This window comes from Genypterus blacodes, unplaced genomic scaffold, assembly GCF_046128005.1.
Source record: "Genypterus blacodes isolate CSIRO-AG114 ecotype Tasmania unplaced genomic scaffold, CSIRO-AGI_Gbla_v1 ptg000008l_1, whole genome shotgun sequence".
Lineage (NCBI taxonomy): Eukaryota > Metazoa > Chordata > Actinopteri > Ophidiiformes > Ophidiidae > Genypterus > Genypterus blacodes.
Window position 1 is genome coordinate 594073 of NW_027466822.1, and position 21669 is coordinate 615741.

Sequence of the window (21669 nt, forward strand, 5' to 3'; positions counted from 1 at the left end):
AAAAAAATCATGTCCAAAATATCCTACAACTGTATACGCAATGTCATGTACAATGCTTGCATCAATAAAAACAAACAACAACAGATCCATATGTTTAGAGAGCAGTTATCATATATCCAATACATGAATGTAACACCCAGAATTCAAATGTTTACTGTTTCTATGTTTCAAGTTTGACATGTGACATATAGGACAAACTTTGGTCACTTGACTGGGTGAAGGGCGCGTCCTTCAGAGGAGAATCTATGAGGAGAGAGGGCGCATGTTTGACTTTATGCCTGGAGAAAGGCAGCACAGTGAAGTGGAGTGGAGGCCGGGTGAGGGCGGGTTAGAGCAATAAGGAGCAAATGGTCCGTTACAGCACGTGGAAAAAGTGAACGTGGAGGAAATGAGTGGGGAGCTGAGTGAACAGCCTCAGATTCTCAGAAGTCCTTCGGTTACTAGGAATAAGAAATGTTTTGGTCCCCCACAGAGTAATGACAACACAATGGAGCATTGTATACACGCAGTATAACACTCTGGACAGATAAAGTGCATCCACAGACTTCTGCTGTACCAGTTTAACATTTTATTATAAGTTCTTATCATGTATATTTTAATCTCCATCTATCTATCTATCTATCTATCTATTTAAGAGAAATATATGTCAATACACATTCAGTACCAAACCAGGATGTAGTCAGATGAGCACGGTTGATGATTTATTAAAATTGAATACATTATTTCCTCTTTTACAGTTAAATTCAATCAAAAGCAATTTACAGCTATAGTATATAATCCTATACATACACCTGATTTTAGAATGTCATTAACATTTATATTGTGAATTTAATACACACACATCTCGTCCCGTTCAAGCGCCATGTCACGTTTGTGTTATAACACTGAAACTTTCACTCCGTCAGCAGAGTGAGAGTGAGGCAGAGCAAAGTGAGTAAAGTAGTCTAATGATGACATCAGGTCAGTCTACTGATCAGTCCGGTTGATTGAGCTGTGAACCCTCATTAGGAGCAGCAGGGATACAGTGTGAGTCGACACAAACTCCGCCACGGACCAGACAATGGAGAACGCACAGCTTAACACACTGACAGACTATGGCAAACCATGATCTGCCACTTCTGTGTGTGTGTGAAGAGGAGAGAGAGGGGTGGGACGTCTGGCAATGAAAGACGATCTCAGATTCCTTGCAGGACTGAGAAGAGCACAGGGCGTCATGAGGTCCGCCAGCCAGGAAGGAAAAGGCTGCGTGTGTTGACATAGATGCTGTAGCAGAACACACACACGCACACACGCACACACGCAGACACACACACACACACACAGACACACTCCGCAGGGGGTTGTGCAACAGCAGCTGCCTTTAAAGAGCTTGTGCAGTCAGGTGGGAAATTCCCTGGTCACAGTCTCAGCATTCCACAGGAGCCAAGCTTTTGCAGCTCGCCACATCCAAGTGTCTGTCAGGTGGCACATGCGTGTTGCTTGTCCAGTGGGTGTGTGTGTGTGTGTGGACTGTTCTGTGTCACAGAGCACAAATGGGGGAGGAGGCCCATTTCAAGTTCATGCAAAGTGTCTCGGAAGCCAAAATAGGACAAGCACAAATGTGTGTTTGTGTGTGTGTCACTGCACTCTTGGCAAAAACATAGTTATAGAACAAGCGGGTAGGCTGTGTGTTTGAGCCCCACATGGGGTCTGAGACCTCCAGGCTCCAGGCGTTCATCTAATGTCATTGTGTTTGCCGCTGCTGTGTGTCATTTTACAGCATAACACAGTCATACTGCAAAAGATCAGAGAACACCTTTAACAATGCTACAACCCCCCCAGGGACGCCACAGAGCAGCTCCACATTATTTCACAAAGTCACACACACACACTCACACACTTTCATATTGTGCAGACAGGCCTCTGTAAATAATAACAATGAATAACACACCGGTATTCCCTCAGTGTGTCTGCATTTACACCCCACACTAACATGCAAAATGGATGAAAACACTATCTAATGACCCACCAACTGAGAGTGAAAATATGTACTAACTTAACGCAGGAAGTGGGTTAAGGACACGTTGTGATAAACCCTGACGAGTTTAAGGGGACATTTCTTCTTCATCGGAGGCTTTGAGTGTGAGAGGTATGGATTAGGTGTGTGTGTGTTGGTATCAGTCTCAGGCACTGGACAGCATGGTGGACGTAAAGATCTGCTGCAGTATTAAGGGGATCTGCTTGGTGTCCATGGCGACGAAGGATCTCCCTGCTGGTAGTGTCTTTTGGAGTCTGGAGACAAAGGGAGAAGAAGAGACAGTTTGAGGCTGGCAGATGCAGGGGGATTGAACTTTAGCAACTGAATCATGTCCCAGAGGGGGGGACAGAGGGGGGGACAGAGGGGGGACAGAGGGGGAGACGACTAACCAGCTTGTTTGCCATGCAGATTTGGGGATGATGCATTTCCATGGAAAGAGTCCAGTGTGTGCAGAACCAAAGGGACAATGGCTCCCATTTACACAGCAAAAGAGCAAAACAACATAACCAGATCCATTCCTTCTCCGCTGATTTGCATGAAATCCTGCAGAGGGTGATTTTCTTTCTCTCCTTCTTTGCTTTTTCCGTCCCGTCGTTTGCTTTTGCATTCACGCATTTAAATGAGTCGTTTGTGTTTTAAGTGAGGACGAATGCAGGCGTGAAGTTCCTGCATTCACCCCGGTTGTTTGTCATGTAAAAGTGCTTGATCTTTCCAAGAATTCAACAGATAACAGCAACTGGATTTGAAAAATACTCAAAATTGAATAATAAATAAAACAAAATAGGAAATAAAGATTGTGGCAAACTAAATTACGATCTGTACAGAAAACAGATGTAAAAACTGCAACATCTAATTTCTTCTGGCATTTCTGCTCCTATGTGAGCCGGCGTTAAGCTTTGGCAGTGAGCCAATGTGTGTGTGTGTGTGTGTGTGTGCCCGTGCTGTTGCAGCGGGGGCGGCAGCAGCAGTGTATTGCCCCAGCTGCTGCCATAAAGGTTCATTCAGGTAACATCGACGTGCCGAGTGATGCAACCTTTGTGGGATTGATCTGTTGGGACCTGAACACAGTTGGTGTGTGTGTGTCGCACCTGTGTTAACCCTTATTAACTTGATACGTGAACACATGATGGAATTCCCCTCGGATGGTAAAACAGAACAGAAACAAGGGCAGATATCACAGCAAAATGGTGACGATCCACTCTTTGTTTAAGCCGCGTTAGGCCTGATTTTAACTTGAGCCTGATCACTTGTTTGCTGGTTGAGGAGTTTGCGACCAGTGAATCCATTCAATCACAAACCAAGTCAATCACAAACAAATGAGGCAATTTGAATAGAGTGTGAGTTCATGTAAACGACTGTATAATGTCTGTTTGGCATATCTGATCCCACTCTTCCAGTTGATCCTATTCACGGATTCCATTCTTAATTGGGGCATGAAACAGGTCGGCGTCATTCTGAAGCTCAAGCATTTCAACCTTTAAGTCAGCGGGTCGTCGACAGACCTACAGCAGGTCAGAGGCCCCGGCCAGAGATTAAGGGAAGGATGGCGTTAGAGCAGAGCAAAGGATCTAGGAAACCACTGATCCCTCTTTGTCCAGCACACAAAGACTTAAACTGAGATTTGACTACAAAGGCCGGAAGGATCAGCAGCTTTGCCCTCTTACCCCTCATCCATACCACACTCAGCTTCCTCTCTTCTCCTCTTCCCTTTCCCTCCTCCTTACCTCTCAGCCTGATCGCCCAGCGAGCCGATGAAGATGGCGAAGGCGTTGACCTGCGGGTCGGCGGTCAGGGCGCGGGCGAAGCGCTCGGGCCGGATGCCGTAGCGCTCCAGGTTGGCGTCGCTCAGCACGACTACGAAGTGCTCGTCAGCCTCTTCTCGCGCCAGCTCGCGGATGCTGGCCTCCGTGCCCTCCAGGGTGAAGTCGCCGCTCATGCAGAACTGGGCATGGGCGTGCATGGTCTGTGCGGAGAGGGAGGGAGGGAGGGAGGGAGAAAGACACAGGTGGGGTCACGTTATGATGGGAAGGCATTGGCGATTACGGAACCAAGTGTTATCCCAACAAGGGGAAGTCGCAATTTGTACCTTGAGGACCTTGAGTCTCTGTTTGTTATTCTTGGGGACTTTGTGGACTGTGACCAGTTCAATGTCGTAGCCGTCACCCGAATGTCCCACGATGTCGTACTGCGGACAGATCACATGACGGGGGAATGATGAGAAATAGAAACATCAACACTACGTAGAAAGGATAAATATCAACTTAGGAGTGTTACATGAATCCTGCGTACTTCACTTAACGGCGCTCAGGACCGAGAATAGTTTTCGGACAATTTAGGCATTAGTGTGAAAGTCCAGGGTGCCGTGGTGTGGTAACGCTAGATGGTAACTTATATACAGGCTCTCCTCGCTCCAGCCACCACCCGCTAGAGTGTGTGTACAGTGAACCATCCATCATAACGGGCTTACGTAAGAGCTGACAGACTGCTCTGTGGACAGGGCAGAGACGTTATTCAGGTTATTTGTAGTGAGGGCAGTTCTGCCTGCGGTGGACACTGATCTATTTTAGTGTTGGATACATAAAAAGTGTGTTTTCAGTGAGGTTTGGAAATATTTTCACCGGCGTCAGACAAGGAAACATTAGATCTGAAATATCATCCTTGGTTGGCATCGCGACACCTTAACACTACTTTTAGTTTTTCTCAACGGTGTAAACAAAGATGGTGGCAACCGACCGAGACGAAGTCATGTCAGCTATTCTGGCTGGTAACAGTGTCAGAATGAACCTGGACCATCATGTGCACAGACTGAGTCTATGCGAAGTTATATTCTTCACGTAAAATGAACAGTGCTCAATGTTGCAGACCCATTGTATTACTAACGAATGTCATACACACTTCAGTCACCAGTGTGAAGCAACGCTAAGGTGTGGATAATTGTTTTGTTTTGTTAATATCTGATGCAATCTCATTCCTACAGGGAGCTTTCTGCTTTGGTTGACTCTTGGCCTTTTGGTCTGATCACTTCCCTCATTTCACATACAGTAGGAATGACTGTGACTGTGATGCCTTGCTTAATGGCACGCCAGGTGAGGAAATGCGTGTAGAGAATTACGATGACGATGATTATAAACTGACTGATTGTTTACATGCACTTCATGTCCCGTCATTGGTTACTAGTTTCTACCTCAACTCAGTAAACTTACATTTTAAACAAACATCAACACAAATACATCAGGATGGTGTTTCAAAGTTTCTCTGTGTTTTTAACCTGCTGGTCCTGTCACACAGGTGAAGGTGTGTGTGTGTGTGTCTGAAGTGTTATCAGATGGACTTTTATGTAAGATGGGTTACGCAAAGAAAGCTGTTGCATCGACATGTGATAAGCTGCGCTGAAATTCACTGTGTGTGTGTGTGTGTGTGTGTGTGTGTGTGTGTGTGTGTGAGAGAGAAAGCGACACTGATATGGGATTAGCAGTATCTTGGGTTGTGTGTCACTCAGGGGCCAAGAAGTCTGTCTCCTTTTTTACATACACACACTCACTCTCCCTCGCTCTCTCTCTCTCGTCCTCCATCTCTTCAACAATTTTATGAATCTATCACATTCAAAACTGACTCCTTCCTCATATAGCACACACATATGCACGGAATAGACCCTTTGTCGCCTCTCCCTCACCCGTTCTGTCATTTGGTCAGCGGCAGATGAAATTAGAGGTGGAGAGGATCAGAGGGTCCCTCGGCCCAAAGCGCTGTGTTTAACTCAGAGTAATGACAGTGCGAACATGTCAGCAGCTACAACACGGGCGACCCCTTCACACCAACATCCAGGGCACTCAAGGAGGTGAGAACGGAGAGCACGAGAGCTTAGTTAGCTCCGTGACGTCAGCGAGTCAAAACAAGCAGGAGGAAAGTGGAAGGAGAGGGTTTATTGATGCAGGAACAGTCCAGGTAAGGAGTCGGACGTAGTGAGCAAACTCTCATTCAATCCATTCTTTATTTATCTTTAGGCCGCGGACCCTTCGGCACTGTGGGTGGCCGTGGGATTAGAAGCCGTTCAAAGTCGACACGGCGTAGTATAGAATTTCAAAAATAGGAGAATGTAGAGAATCCAGTTTGGGAAATTAATCAAGTAAGCAAACGCTACTAACACAGGAACTTCATGGAGGAGGATCAGAGATACAGTGTTAGGAATTAATACTTAATATCCCTGGGGAAGACTTAGTTGGGATTCAAGCTGACATTTTAAAACATTTATGGCACGAGTCCTCTTGAAATAAGGAGTTTAAGCAAATTTGAGGCCGTTTTAGGGGCAAATCATCGAATAGTGTTTGTCCATAATCCCTGTTTTACTCTAAGGACTCCAAAAGTATGTCATAGAAACCAGGATGCTTGAGTAGGACATTTAAGTTAACTTCTGCATAAGTAAACTGGTTGCTGGTTTCAATGTTGCCGGGATCAGATGGTTGGCGTGATGTTCTCACCTTGAACTTGTCCTCGTAGCTCTCCAGAGCCTCCATCACCATGCACACGGCCTCCATGGAGCGCTCCAGCCTGCCGTCCACGCCGTTGAACCTGTACATGCTGCCCGACACGTCAGCCAGCACCCGCAGACGCTTCGGCTTCTGCTGAGGGCTGCCAGGCTGTGACACACACACACACACACACACACAAACACACAAACAGAGACATGACAGTCAAAATCTGTAGTAACCAACTTCTTTTCCTGAATCTGGTGCAGCTTAGTTGAAACCAAAGATCACAATTGAAGCAGAGACCGAAACTATGCAACACCGACAGCTAAGTACGGCAGAAAACACTGCATGCATATTATGGTTAGTGTGTGTTTATGTATGTGATTTGTGTGCAAACTGTCTTTATACCGTGTGTGTGTGTGTGTGTGTGTGTGGGCCTACTCTAGCCTGCATGACAAAGGGCCAGGTGTGTGAGCTAGAGCAGGAACAGGGCAGGACTATTATAATAACAGTAATGATAATACTCCCCCCCCCCCCACCCCACCCCACACACACACCACTGGAATGAACCTGGTGACAGATAAGGTCAGAATGATGCATGTCTGGATTAGTGTGTTTGGAGGGTCCCACACACACTGCTACGTACCTCTGGGTCCAGCTCTCCTCTGCGTTTGTATATCGCCCTCTCTCCCGTCAGCCCGTCGATGATTTTAGCGTCGTCCAGTTCACCCAGAGCCTGATTCTTCAACCACTGTCGCTCCTTCCCTTTGGCCTGACACACAAACACACAATGATACACTTCTCTCATGCTTGCCTGTGTGCGCATTTGTGCACAAACAAACACACTATACACAGAAATACATATACTGTTTATAGATGAGTGAAAATACACACACACACACCCGCGGCAAATCACACATTTCCACCTGCAAACCCTGGTAGAGTGAGCAGGACCCCGGGGTGCTCTTGTAGCTCTGACCCAATTAATTGAGTGCGACTCTCACAAGCTTGGAAGGCAGGTGGACAGACGCAGGGGCATCACTTTCTCCCGTCGTCTCCGTTTTGCTCCCAGAGGACGGAGCACCCGGGCAGAAAAGAGGCCGGACAAAAGAAGGAACACAATCCGCACCTTTGGTTTTGCGTGTCTTTACACAACGCATGACGTGTGACGGACAAAAGGATCAAGATTAGCCGCCGCGTCGCACACAGTACATGTCGTACGATGTCATCATTGATAAGCAAAGCAAATGGGTGTGTGTGTGTGTGCGTGCGTTGAGATACAATCGGTACACAGTGTACCCATCACTTAAAAGTTCATTAATTGGCGAAGACTATACCATCACAAGTGCCTCGACCTCATCTCTCTCATGTTCACAAGTGCCTCTACCGCGTCTCTTTCATGTAGCGTCAACAACATTGAACATCATCATCATCACAAACTTTGGCTTGCAAGTCTGTCGTGAGAGTGAAATCATACACTTGCATCTCATAAACTTGTAATTCCATCTATCTACAATAGGAAATGAACACAAAAGAGTAAATGTAAGGATCAAATACACACATATTGTGCGTTTCTCCTCCTTTTCTTCCCAGCTGCTGTGGAGTGGTGTTTATATCTGGCAACCTCAGGTATTGTTGAAAGATAAAGCACAAAGGAGGAAGAAGGGCTGCCCTCAGGAGACACTGGAGCCCGTGGAAACAATACACCATCAGCTTATTGAACGCTTGCCAGCTACGGAGCTCTGTGTGTGTGTGTGTGTGTGTGTCTCCTTAAATCACTCTCCAGGTATGGTTAAAGCATAACACATGACTTCATAGCGTCACGTCTGCTGTGATTGGTATAATCTTGGTCGTCTTTACAGCGGAGGAAAGGAGCCTGGGGCGGCGAGGACAAACACAAACAATAACCAGCGTTCACGTTCAAAGCCAGAGATGCAACACACCTGGATGGAAAACACAAACACATGCACACACGCACACACATAGCAGAAAACACACAGAATACAGCTTCACACCTGGAGTGGGGCAACGTGTAGCGCCTCTGCTCTGTAATCATTCTCACATGCTGCATGATTTTCCTCTCGTCGAACACACAAAGGACACAAGCACGCACACGCACACACACACACACACACACACACACACACACACACAATGTTCCCCTAAGATGCTCAGACAAAGGGAGGAAAGTCGAAGCCAAAATAAAGTAATGAGACAATATCACATCCTGGATAGTTGACCGGCGCTCCCTCAGCTCTTCGTCGCCTCAGCCAATCAGGACGTTCCGGGATGGGACAGCGCCCCCTCTTTCCTGCTCTAACGTCATGTGCGGGGTCATATGCGGTCATCCATCAACTTTTGCGGCACGTGGACTATTGCCTACTGGCTCACAAGCATGAAACTGAGTGCAATTTGAGAGAGGAAGAGGGAAGTTTGTGTAATCTCTTCAATCCCACAAATCTTTCGATAGATGCGTTATTACAAACACATCAATACCACACAGAATAGGTTCAAACCCACAAATTCCATACAAGCAAATGGAAAATAGCATCTATATTTCTTTTATTGTTTCATCATCATCATCAAGCTGTGTGGAAAAATGATCTTAACTCACTTAAGTGTAACTTTAAGGACAATATCTGCATTTGTTCCATGTGAAGTCCCTTGAATAAGAAACAATCCAACTGCAAACACACACAAAGTGGACCATAGTGCTTGTGCAGTGACAGAACCACACCTCTGAGCTATGATAGATTATTGAGATAAAATGAAAGGCTTCTTGGGCACAAACCTGAATCGTTTGGGACGGAAACCTCAGCTGCCACAGCCTTTGAGCCAAGTTAATTTATTACATCTACACGAGGGAACTGTGAGGGTTTGATTTGGCGTGAAGCTCACCTGTAAGTTGTCCAGGATGATGCGTAGGGACTGAACTTGCCTGCTGACGGCGTTGGAGAAGCGTTCGTACGTGGTTGCGTCATACTCGCTCATGTCGATCTCCTTCAACCTGAGACGGGAGGGAAAAGGAAAGAGATTTAGAGTGCAGGCAGAGACAAGAAGCCCAGAGGGTCATACACACTCTCTGCTTTGACACGTTAGAACCTCAGTCAACCAGAAGACAAACATCATCATCATTCCACTTCTGTTTCCAATTGTTTCAAATTTATAACAAGAGGCAGAGGAGAAGAAGAAATCATTCGAGGACACCTGTGGATAGACTGACACAGGGTTATGTGTGTATACAATAAGCACTGGAACACATATTTGAGTGTGTGTTTCCTTCAAAACATACTTGTGGGACAGAAGAGCACAGGTGGGCCGAGCCCCGCCAAGGACATCTTACCTGTATAATCCCAGTGTGCGGGTATGACAATCACACACACACACACACACACACACACACACACACACACACACACACACACACACACACACACACACACACACACACACACACACACACACACACACACACACACACACACACACACACACACACACACACACACACACCTTGGGTGGAGGAAGGGTCTTACTTGTTCATATAGATTAGAGCCACTGACACTTTAGATGTGTGTGTGTGTGTGTGTGTGTGCGTGTGTGTGCAAGACAGAGAGTGGCAGAGGGGAGGTGGAGTCATTTTCTTTGAAACCTCAGGTGACAATCAGACCGTGACCACAGTGGAGATAAAGAACAGCCACTTCAAAACAGCAGGAGGGATCGTGCGGTGGAGGAGAGGCCCCGACTTCATGTGTCACAGCTTGCAACACTCCGTGTGTGTGTGTGTGAGTGTGCGTGTGTGTCACCGGTTGCATGAGATCAGAGGCAGATGGGTATATTGTGTAGACTGCTACTGCATCAACCGTGCAATCGTGAAAACCTCTTTGTGTTACTGTATGAAACACACACACACACACACACACACACACACACACACACACACACACACACACACACACACACACACACACACACACACACAGCAGACATCTACGAGCATGATCTCTGCAGGTGTGTGCATTAGGCTAAACCACACCTTCACTTCAAAAGCCCTCAATAAAGGAAAACAGACTGGGAAAGCGGCTTCAGTGAGGCTGAACATCTCATAGTTATTAAAAGTTCTGAAACACCAAATTCATTAGTCAAAGAGTGATTCAGGGGCTGATTGATGAAGACTCATAACCAGTGTGGTCATAAGGGGCGTCACAGTAAATGGACCGGTCAAATCGGGTAAGAAACAAAACAGTACGACAGAAACTGTGAAACAATAGCAGCATCTGTGGGCAGTGTCGCCAAATGTGTGTGAGAACAGCTCAAAATCTTCCATTTAAATGAACACACTAATCAACTGAGTGGCTGTATTTATCAAATACAGAGGGAACGTGCCTGCGTGATGCTATCTGCCCACATCCACACCATAAATATGTGTGTATCGCCACATCTTTAGGTGTGTTTTCCATATTTCCTCACTGAAATGTCTGGATCCATGTTAAAACCCTCTAATAACTGTGTGCAATCATGTGAAGACGATTGTGAGGGTTAGTTAGTGTGGAGAGTGAGGACACAGTTGGTGTTTGGTGTCTAGACTCTGACCTCATCGCTGTAAAGCTTAGAACAATAAGTAAGGATGAACGCTCCCCCCCAGGTAAGGCTTGGATGGATGAGGCGGAGGTCATGAATGCAACAGTAACGACCGTAACAGCACTGAGTGACAGTTTAGACCCAGTGTGTCATATGTGAGCCATTTCAGACATTTTAACACTGAATAGAGTGTGTATTTTAGTGTATTTTACATCAGATAGTGTGTAGAGTGTGTCAGAGAATATCTTTAACTTACTTGTAGACAAACTTATGACCAAAAGTTCACACAGATGTTGGAAAAATGGATTTGTTGATCAGAAAAGAGTTAAAAGTGAAGATTTTCAATACAGATGATCCCAGATAATCTAGGAAAACTGAAAATAATGACACTTGAAGATAATGTACCACACTCACATGCATTCACACTCACACCATGTCAACCCACTGCACACTGTGGCTTCCTCCACACATTCCTGCGTGTGCGTGTGTGTATGTGTGTGTGTGGGGGGCGAGCAGACAGACTGACCAGTGGCCACGGGTATTTCCTCCAAATTCCTGAACCTTGACTTAAAACGGGAGACAGAAAAGCACTTAAAGATAGAAAGAGGGAAGAGAGAGAGACAGCCAGAGAGAGAGAGAGAGAGACAGACAGGGAGAGAGGGGGAGGGAGAGAGAGAGAGAGAGAGAGAGAGAGAGAGACTTTTTCTAGCTCTTGATGGACACAACACACTGAAACCTCTCCCACAACCACAAAAACAAGGAGTTGGGCCGGCACTCCCTGCCACCGACACACTACGCAAACAGCCGCCTCCCTCCAAGTCACACACACTGCGCCTTATACCTGAGTGGTTCCGGAGGAGACTCCCCATCAGCTGTGTGTCATCACCACCACAGGATAGAATGAGCTCTCTGGGATCAGACACATCAGTGTGTGATATGGACTTGAGTAATTCAGCAGCAGGTCTTTCCTCACCTATAATACTACAACCACTCACTCGTGTTTATGTATGAATTCCTTCAGCGTACAGGCCTTAATCGCAGTAGAACATTGGACTCCAGTGTGCATGTAGACATACTGAATGTTGCTCTAACTTAGTGGTTAGAACCGTCAAAGCAGGGCCAAAAGGGTCCAAGTTGAATTCAAAAGCCTGTGTGTGTATGTGTGTGTGTGTGTGTGTGTGTGTGTGTGTGTGTGCACGTGTGTGTGGAGTTCTTGCCAGTGTCTGTGGGACATCCTCCCAGCTGACATCAGGTCACGCTTGAGGTAAACGTTTTTGCCAAAAGAATCATATCTTATCAATAATTTGTCAGGCACACTTGTTTACATTTCAGTTCTTGAAATACTATTCTTTGTTTACATTGCTTTGACATTTAAGAATTGATTGTTTGTATTACATTTTGTTGCTTGCGAATCCCTGAATTCCCCTTTTATAGTAGAAACAAAGCCAGAATGTGTGTGTGTGTGTGTGTCTCTGTGTGTGTGTGTGTGTGTGAACTTGGAGGTGTTTTGTTTTGTGCATACTGGTGCCTGTTATTTCCCGTGCATGTCAGGTACTCATGGAAAGGATGATAGCTTGATTGATACTTAACCCAAAGCTAAGTAAACAAATGATTGCACCGCAAAGATCTGTGAATGAGGACATGTGGAAAAAGAACAGGACTGACAGGCGATGAGGTAATCTGTAGCAGCAAACATCCAGGTGGAAAGAAAAGGCATTCAGCCCGATCTGTGGGCATTTCTGAGGCAGGTTGAGAAGGGAGAGAGCAGTGACGGATACTTGGAAGCCGACTATCAGCGTGTAGCAACAAGATTCACTCTGAGCTTAGCGGAATAAGTGAGAGACGGGCAGAGGACAGCGGAGGAGGGCAGAGAGGGGAGACGTGTGGAGAAGCACAGATGGCGGCGGCGGAGAGGGAGAAGACAGGTGGATGGAGATGGATTGAAGAGTAAAACAAATAGAGAGAGAGAGAGAGCGATGAGCGAGAGAGAGATGAGCGAGAGTGAAAGCAGCCAGTGTGTGAGAAGGAGTATGCAGGACAGGAGGAGGGAGGAGGGTGAGAGTGTTTGAAACCAAAGAGAACAGAGGAGGCCTTCATGGTGGAGCTGTTGAAAGCAGTGCCCTCTCAACCCTCCACCCTGACGCAGACATGAGCATTCACAATTACACACACACACACACATTCACACACTGCCCTATGGGATTGACTGCCTCTACTTGTCCATTCAGCTTTGCCTGTTTCTGAGAAGGTTTACTGATCAGGATCCCGCACAGAGACACACACAGTCACACGCACCTGTTGGACATTACACACATCATCTACGTCGCACATCTGGGTCGTTCCCAAGAGGAGTGAATGCTGGAAAAAAAAACATCGGTGCTCCCTCTGCGCCCCCTGACAGCACAGAGAGGATTGTGCGCTCCGTATCCCACATCAGGAGCAAACTGAATCAGGCTGTGTTCATCTCACTGAACCTTCCTGTGCCGGAACGGAATGATTTCCCAATGTGAGCCTGTGTGATGTTTGAACAGAGACCCACCTCTCTTTGAAGGCTTTCTCTCCCATCTCACGGGCCGCTCGGCGAACCTCATCTGGAACGGCGTCCTTCTCCGCCTGGGAGACCTGGTAGACTTTGTGTCCTGCGTCCAGGCGATAGGGACCCCCTTTGCCACCCAGGCCAGCCGTGTCTCTGCCACCTGCAGGGAGACAGACGTCCAAATATTTAGGGATGTTCTGATCTGGTGCTTTTGGAGCCAAACAGACTTCCTATTAATGTACTAGAATGTTGAATGTGTGTGCTTCACCCCTATATATATCTGAACCTTGAAAGGAAGCAGGGCATTCTTCAAACTTCCAGCAAACACCCTTGTTGACTATGATGCGGTTACACAAAGTCCCAGCTGGCAGCCACCCAGCACCAACCACACTCGTGGCTTTTGACCGGGGCCACTGAGCAACTCCTCTCTTTGGAGCAGTTGAGTTATGTGCCTTGCTTAAGGGCAACTCAAATGTTGCACGCTGAGGTGTCTTGCCCTTCCAAATACCATTCATGTCCTCACCTGCCATCTATTACAGTGCTTAGACCTGAAATATTGCGATTCGTTTCATCTCAGTCTTTGGCAGATGGATGGCGTTTGAACGACAGCATTACTGAAGCGGTAAGCAACACGGCTTATTAAAGCTGGACAAAAGCGGTTTTGCACGGGAGCAACCCCAAAACAAAGCTTTGCACAAACAAATGCGTTCAGTTGCTTGTTACAGTGAAAATACCGGACAAGATTATTCAACATTCAAACACCCACAACCCACCTGTGCCTCCTGCCCACTGGTTCCCCCCGACATGAGGGTCGTTGTTGGCGTCGACTTTGCCGTGTTTTGGGGCAGTGACGTCCATGCCGCTGTCCCTCTGGATGGTGATCTGTCAAAAGATATGAGGAATATTGCTGCGGTTTTATTAATGTGTATTTGAATTCATCTCCCATTCGCTTCTCCCATATTCTTGTGGTCACACATGAGGAACATCCATGACGAACGCACGGATACCCATCAGCTTGTAATGCTAGTGATCCCACTATTAGAGCTTTTAGATTGCCGATTTCCCTTCCTTACACTCCTATATTGCTACCAAAACAGCTACCTGCTACACACTCGCTCTGTTCTCTACCTCTCAGCAGAGGGAAGATATTTAACTTTCCATCTTTGACTTTACTGTGATGGACAGAACAGACTCAGTGGGAGAGCGACAGAGAGGGATGGATGGGAGACAGCGAGCGTTGGAGGCGTTGGATATTCAGCAATGTCTCAATATCACCCCGTGAGCCAAAGTCAGCATGTTGGCTCTCACACCGAGACACACACACATTCAGACTCTGCTATACATGAGGGAGAGAGAGAGAGAGAGAGAGAGAGAGAGAGAGAGAGAGAGAGAGAGAGAGAAAAGGGGAAACAAAGAGTATGTTGGCTCTGCATATCATCTGCGCATGGTGAGGTTTTGTTGTTTATGGCGGGCGGCTGCGTTTCTGCTGATCTTCACAGGTTTCTTGCTTTGTGCTTACTCCTTCTTGGCGTGAGCGGTTGGACTGAGACTTATCTGGACAGAGCAGCTGGACAGAGCAGCAACGGTTGTGCGGGGGGAACTCCTCTCGCCTCCACTGACCCAACGGCCCACAGCTCCAACTTGCACGCCCTACTAAAGCTCTTACACGCTCGCAGCTACACAGATGAATGGCCGCAGTATCAGCAAGCGCTTTCTATGTTTAGTGCGGATTAGGAGGGTCAGTCTGATACACACAATACCAGATTATAAACACCAGATAATACTAATTGAGGGTGACAGCTCAGGCCAACTTCATCCATGTGTGAATGTCATCATAGAATAGTGTAAGAGTCATCGCAGGAGTGTCCTTACTAAGTGTCCTTACTGAAGCCATCTTGACTTTACATATTTTGCTCACTATCACATCTAAATTGGTTCATGCTGCGTTTGAGAAGAATCCAAATTTCCACCCTTTGACAAGGAAAAACAAAAGACACTAATCAAATTCAGACTCTCCAGGTTTCCCTCCTTGGAGTTTAGCATTGACATAATACCAACATTTATACTGTGATGACCCCGAGCTATGTCAGCAGTTGTCCTTAGAGATCTAGGATACATGAGGGAATCTTTATTAGCCATATTAGGAGGGATAATGGAAGAGACAGCCTCAGTAATCAGTGTCTTAAACGCAGGCAATTTAAAATGGCACACATCCCAATTCTGACATACAGCCACAAAACCACAGCAACTCTGCGTATCAGTACATACTCACTGAAATATCACCGTGCAAAGGAAGTGTGTGTGCTCACCTCGGTAACCGGAGAGAGCTAAGTGCCATAGTTCAGTGGTGAGGTAAAGGGTCAGAGGTTTTGAGCCACTGGCGTCACCACAGCTCACCTTTAGGGAGCTCATCTCTGCCATATGACCGCTCCTCTGATTACAGCCTAATGCATATGTGTCTCTGTGTGCGTGTGTGTGTGAGTCATACGCTTACATACGACTAGCACAGCAACAGAGCCGGAGCTTTGCTGTGCACATGCCTGTCCCATGTATGGCGGCCATCTGACGCACAGGAATGCTACTTCAAAGGCTCGGCTCCTGCTAGACGCATCATCCTCCGTCAGTGTTTATGAACGTGATTAAGATCACCCAGTAAACACAACACACACACACTGCTCGCCCCTGTCAACACAGCACTACCTCCGTCGGGGCCATCGCACTGATACTCATTGTGTCAATATAGGTCAATGAAATCTGCTCAGAGACAGAATCAACAACAACAACAACCCGGAATTCAGGGCAACTTTAATAAGATATTATCTAAACCAGCCTCCAAAACACACCAAATATAGACAAAACTCATGTTGGTGACCGCTTGAATTGAGAATGTGTCTTCATTCTGGTAAGGGGGCTTATTCTGGCTCAGCCAAACCAGTAAAAGAGTGACTACCTCGTTACATTTGGGATTTGAATGATATTTCACACCGTGTGTTCATTTTGGGCTCTGAGTGGCTTTACAAGCAGGCGCCCTTAGTTCGGGTTGCTACGGTGTTTGCGAGAAGGAATGAGTCATACGGGCACCGAGCACATGGCTCTGTGGTTTGTTTGTTTGTGTCACATTACATGGTTCCCAGCAGGGGGCCTGACATTGGGAAGATCGGTTTCTCCGGACTGCGTCAGAACATTTGAACACTCACTCACATGACCTTACCTCTTGTCACGAATCCTAAACTTTGATTTTTGAGTCCTCAACACGTCACAATGCCCTCCATACCTAATGGCTGAGTCATAACTTGTATTGTTTACTTAGGTCAGATATGCCGTTTAAAAATGGGTATTTATTACTTCTCTGATAAAAAAAACCTTTAAAATGTCACATTTCAATGTAATTGTTCTCCCCAGGTCAATTGGGATTCTTTACCTGAGAACTAAAAACAAATTATATTAATAACTTAATGGAAACATTTAAAATGAAGTAAAATAAAATATGTTTCCTCTTATCAACCTTTTGTCTATGTGAATGAAATGGATCAGGTTTACGTGTTTTTTTTTCCTTCTTGTTAAAGAGCGCCACAGCATTGGTTGAACAGGTACATGATTTAAAGTCATGCATCAAAAGTTCAAATGCTTAAATGCAAAGTGAAGTCATAAGTCAGTGTGTCAGCGTTTAAAGTCCACATGCAAATCTTTTGAACTGTTTTTTATCGAGTCTCAACTTGAGCCTAATTCTGATATTTTTTGGCTCTAACCATCTGGCACCACAGCGGTGAGCAGAAAATCCATCTGTAAGACCCCAAGACTACGACAAGAATCCCTTCATTTGTCTCATAACCTCATGCTCATTGTTATGTCAGATGGTTTCTTCAATAAAAATATTGAGCAAAACAAAAAATCCCTTCATACTCCTGTTAGTGTGTGTGGCAGAAACGGCATGTAAACCCAGCATGAAAGTGTTTGCTTTGACGAAAGAGCCCGGTGTTAAACTGTAAGCTAAGGACGGCACACCAATCCTGCAAAAGACAGAAAAACAGATGGAGGGAAAGAGAGAGAGAGGAAAGGGGGCTTTAGCTGAGGAACTTACATTTTTATGACTGTGGGAATCGATGGTTTCTACCACACCCTTGTCTCTCAATGAGGTCTTTACCACTCTCTCTCTTTTTTTCCACTCTGTCTCTGTCTCCCTCATCCACAGTCCATGTCTTGTCTTGCAGGATTAATAGGCTCGTAAATTTTTGATTCTCCTTTTAAATACCTATACAGAGTGTGATTTACGGATGATGGGCTGTGTGGCTTTTGTGCGAGAGTGAATCGCAAACTTCAGTGCGTATGTGTGGGAATGTGTGTGTGTGTGTGTGTGTGTGTGTGTGTGTGTGTGTGTGTGTGTGTGTGTGTGTGGCATGTGCATGACAATCTGTAAATGTGCATTTGTGTTTACCATGTGTAAGTTTGTGGGGGATTTCAAGCCTGTGTATGAACTTGTGTGTGTTTACATGAGAATGTATAGGCACACATACCATACATGCGTGAATCTAAGCCTTTACGTGAGAATGTCTGCACGCATGTGTGTGGGAATAATAAATTCCAAAGTAAATTGTACTTTTTTTATATGTTTTGTGAGGTGGGAACTTTCCATGCGTCTCAGCATCTTACTATGTGATTAAAACATGATTTACATGTTCTTAGAGCACCATCATTTGCCAAACCATGAGACATAAATATGGGTAAATATGTGTGTGTTGACTGAGATGGTTGCTCCAGCGGGGTGAGGACAGGGGGGGATCAGCGTGGCAGATGGCCAGCAAGAAGAAATCTCTAAAAAATCAGTACACAATGAGCTCTATTATATTAAGTATCAGGATGAGTGAGTGGGTACATAAACGTGAATGTAAATGCAAGATACAGCGAGAAGCATGTGTGACATGTGTTGTCATCTAGAGAATCTATTTATCATTGGATCTTTGTGCAGAAAGACGATGACTGGCGTCTCCTTTGTGCACAGTATGTGTGAGTATAGAATTGTGTGTATCGATGATGTTGGGAGGGTGATGGTAATGGAGCAATGTCCTTGAGTGATGAGAGGGGCAAGTGAACACTCAAGACAAGCGAGTAGCACATGTACCTGCGTGTCACACACACACACACACACACACACACACACACACACACACACACACACACACACACACACACACACACACACACACACACACACACACACACACACACGGAACACAAGGGGGAGAAGAACCAATCCAGTTTACATTACAACCCCGGAAATTTCACACTTTGGTCAAAAATCCCAACTCTACTCTCGTCAATCGCGTCAGGAAAACGGGGCTTTTAAAAAGCGATAAAAAGTAATGTATAGGCACCATATGCAAACAGTTTGGCCTATATTGAAGTTAGGTGTGCAAACAGCTCAGTAAAGACCAGTTAAGTGCGTCTCAGCAGGTACAGAGAGAGGCTTTTAGACGGCTAACACTGCTGTTTGCAGAGAGCTAACAGAGCACAGGGCGAGTCTGTCTTGAGTTTGACCTACAGTGGACTGGAGGTGCATCCATCAAAGCAGACTTTCTGATGAGGAATCTACGCCAGAGAGAGGCTCTGTGTGTGAAATACAGGTGTGTAGGTATGCGCAAGTGTGGGAATTTGTCTCAATTTGGCCAAGATGCTCTGCAGACTGTTGCAGCAATTGATAGGACTGAATTCAGGGGACTCACAAAACGATTCCCTCTACAGATATTGTTACGCAGGAGAACATAAATATAACTCATAACTGGATGCTGGATCCAACTTTATGTCCAGATCATATCGGTCCTTGTTACGTCTTCTCCAAGTCTGTCCTCTGTAACCACAGTAACAGCGCACGCTATATCTGGAGGGCTTGCGTTACCTAGAGGTCCTCTTTGTAGTGTGTGTGGGCATTTTAACAATGGCGTCTATATTGGTCCCCTGAGCTCAGTGTGCAGTATGACGGTTGGAATGTTCTAACCCCATGGAGAGGGTCAAACCTATTACATCGTCACCACAAAGAACCTCCATTCATAAACACCCAGTGTGGGTGCAGTCATAAATATCAGGGCCGGAAACATTCCCATTAGCATAAAATTGGAATGTTATGCAGCCAGTACTTTCCATCTAAGCAGATAGGCAGGGTGAAGCCCAGCGGAGAAGCGGTTGATAGTCCTTCAAGCTTACATAACACTGCCATCTAGCGGCCCAAAGAGAAACTGCAGTCTACAAGCGTTCAATACCCAAAGTGTCAGTTTTTTTGATTTGCATTAACTTCCTTAAAAATGACGATATATAATATAGTGTACCTGTATTGGTCTGCCATCTTCTGAGCCAATCATATTCCTCCATTCCATCAGGGAACGCTGCAGACTGTCCAGTCCCGTCTCCCACAGCCGGACGTATCCGCCCATATCCACTGTGACCACACCACCGGAACTGAGCCCAGCTATCACAACATCAGATTCTGAGATCTTGGACAACCAGTTTGTGTACGGTGACACTGTCATCGACCTGCCCGCCACAACAATGGAGACAATAAAGAGTCAATACAAATTCAATGGCCGAGTAAATGTGAAATAAAGCGGATAAATACAAATTACTGTCTGTTTCAACTTATTTCAGAGAATATGTGAATGAATTACTTATTATTTATTTACTTCTCTGCTCTGCACTCATTGCAGTGTGGACTATGACCACTAGGTGGTAGTACAGCATCAATTTATGTGTGCAAATACCACAGCGAGAGAAGTGTGTGGTGTTTACCTTGGGACGGGGATATATTTGACTTTTTTGGAATTCAGGTCTGTCACCTCCAGGTACGCAGCAGACATTGGAGGTGTGACATCTGGGTAACAAACAGGACATGATGTACAGTACATGAGTAAAAACACTTAACACTTCTACTTTAGAGCTTATTTCAGTGATGTAACCTCTGACCTTTGGGGTAGACCTCCTTCAGGGGCACCTTGCTGGGTGGGAGGGCTCGCACCACCTGATTAGCCGAGAGCAGACTGACACAATTATGTCGCTTGACTGGGCCCAAGCGGGCGCCACCTCGAAGGAACATATGAGCCCCACTGCTGCCACTACTCGTCTGTGAAAGGTCAACGGGCCTCTTAAAGCTGTACACCTCATTAGGAGACTGGGCAAGACAGGAAATAGAGAGGAACACAATGTTACAAGTCCATATGCACAACTGTAAACCCGTGTAACCTAGTGCTGTGTGTAATACTTCCAAAACTGACACACCTCATTCAACCACTGCGCCACACATTCATTCTCTCAGTTTACTTGCTCAGAATTCTTCACTCGTCTCCTACTATCTCACCATTAGGTCGGGGAAGCCTACGACGATCCGTGCAAAGGAGTCGGAGTCTGACAGGACGCGATTCGGGGAGGTGATCTTCTGGTCAAGGGCGGCGCTGAGGTTCTCATTGGGAAGCTGGTCGCAAGATAGCATCTGGGGTACACACGCCTCTGCTGTGGGGATGGGGAGGGAACACAGAGCACATTGGGAGGGAAAAGGGAGAGATGGTAAGAGAGGATAACACGGATGGGAGAGTCTGTGTGGACAGAGTGAGTTGTTAGTAGACGGCCAGGCAGAAAGTCTATCACTCAATGAGCTCACTGCAGAAAGCCTTTTTATGGCTCATATGTTTCTTTTTTAGATTACAGCCAAGTTCAATGGCCCCTGTTGGAAAATCACAAGTCCACTGAGTTATTACTCCCATTTGTGACCTTCCTGAAGTAATTCCGTTGCCGTTGTTGGACGTAACTCATGACTTCACAAGCTGTTCTTATCAGCTGCGATTAGGGGTGATGTAGAAGTCAAAATAAAAAGAATATTTAATACTGATAGGGACAAGCTTGTTTTGTGGTTTTGGTTTGACTTTGAGGGTCAATGGACAGAAGTGTTAAAGTTAAAGTGTTAAAGGTACTGAGTCTGTTTATACGAAAATTTCCCCATGTGGGACTAATAAAGGTTTATCATATCTTATCTTATCTTAATGAGAACAAAAGAGCAGCAGGATGCAACATAAACTCGCTCTTGG

The 21669-nt window shown here is 45.9% G+C and overlaps 1 protein-coding gene across 2 annotated transcripts in view; it reads right to left on the reverse strand.

Moving 5' to 3' along the window:
• Nucleotides 1-688: 688 nt before the first annotated feature.
• vwa8 (von Willebrand factor A domain containing 8) overlaps nucleotides 689-21669 on the reverse strand; it is a 52571-nt gene continuing 31590 nt past the window's right edge. The window contains exons 34-45 of one of the 2 annotated variants that reach the window (XM_076155425.1): nucleotides 20946-21094; nucleotides 20555-20759; nucleotides 20381-20462; nucleotides 19924-20128; nucleotides 14377-14485; nucleotides 13607-13763; nucleotides 9385-9493; nucleotides 7133-7258; nucleotides 6496-6654; nucleotides 4104-4202; nucleotides 3742-3980; nucleotides 689-2271 (exon numbers count right to left, since the gene is read on the reverse strand). In XM_076155425.1, the coding sequence (XP_076011540.1) occupies nucleotides 2163-2271; nucleotides 3742-3980; nucleotides 4104-4202; nucleotides 6496-6654; nucleotides 7133-7258; nucleotides 9385-9493; nucleotides 13607-13763; nucleotides 14377-14485; nucleotides 19924-20128; nucleotides 20381-20462; nucleotides 20555-20759; nucleotides 20946-21094 (1748 nt within the window). In that variant the 3' untranslated portion in view covers nucleotides 689-2162. Of the gene's footprint in view, nucleotides 2272-3741; nucleotides 3981-4103; nucleotides 4203-6495; nucleotides 6655-7132; nucleotides 7259-9384; nucleotides 9494-13606; nucleotides 13764-14376; nucleotides 14486-19923; nucleotides 20129-20380; nucleotides 20463-20554; nucleotides 20760-20945; nucleotides 21098-21669 lie in introns of both variants that reach the window. The other variant, XM_076155418.1, reaches the window with a different exon arrangement.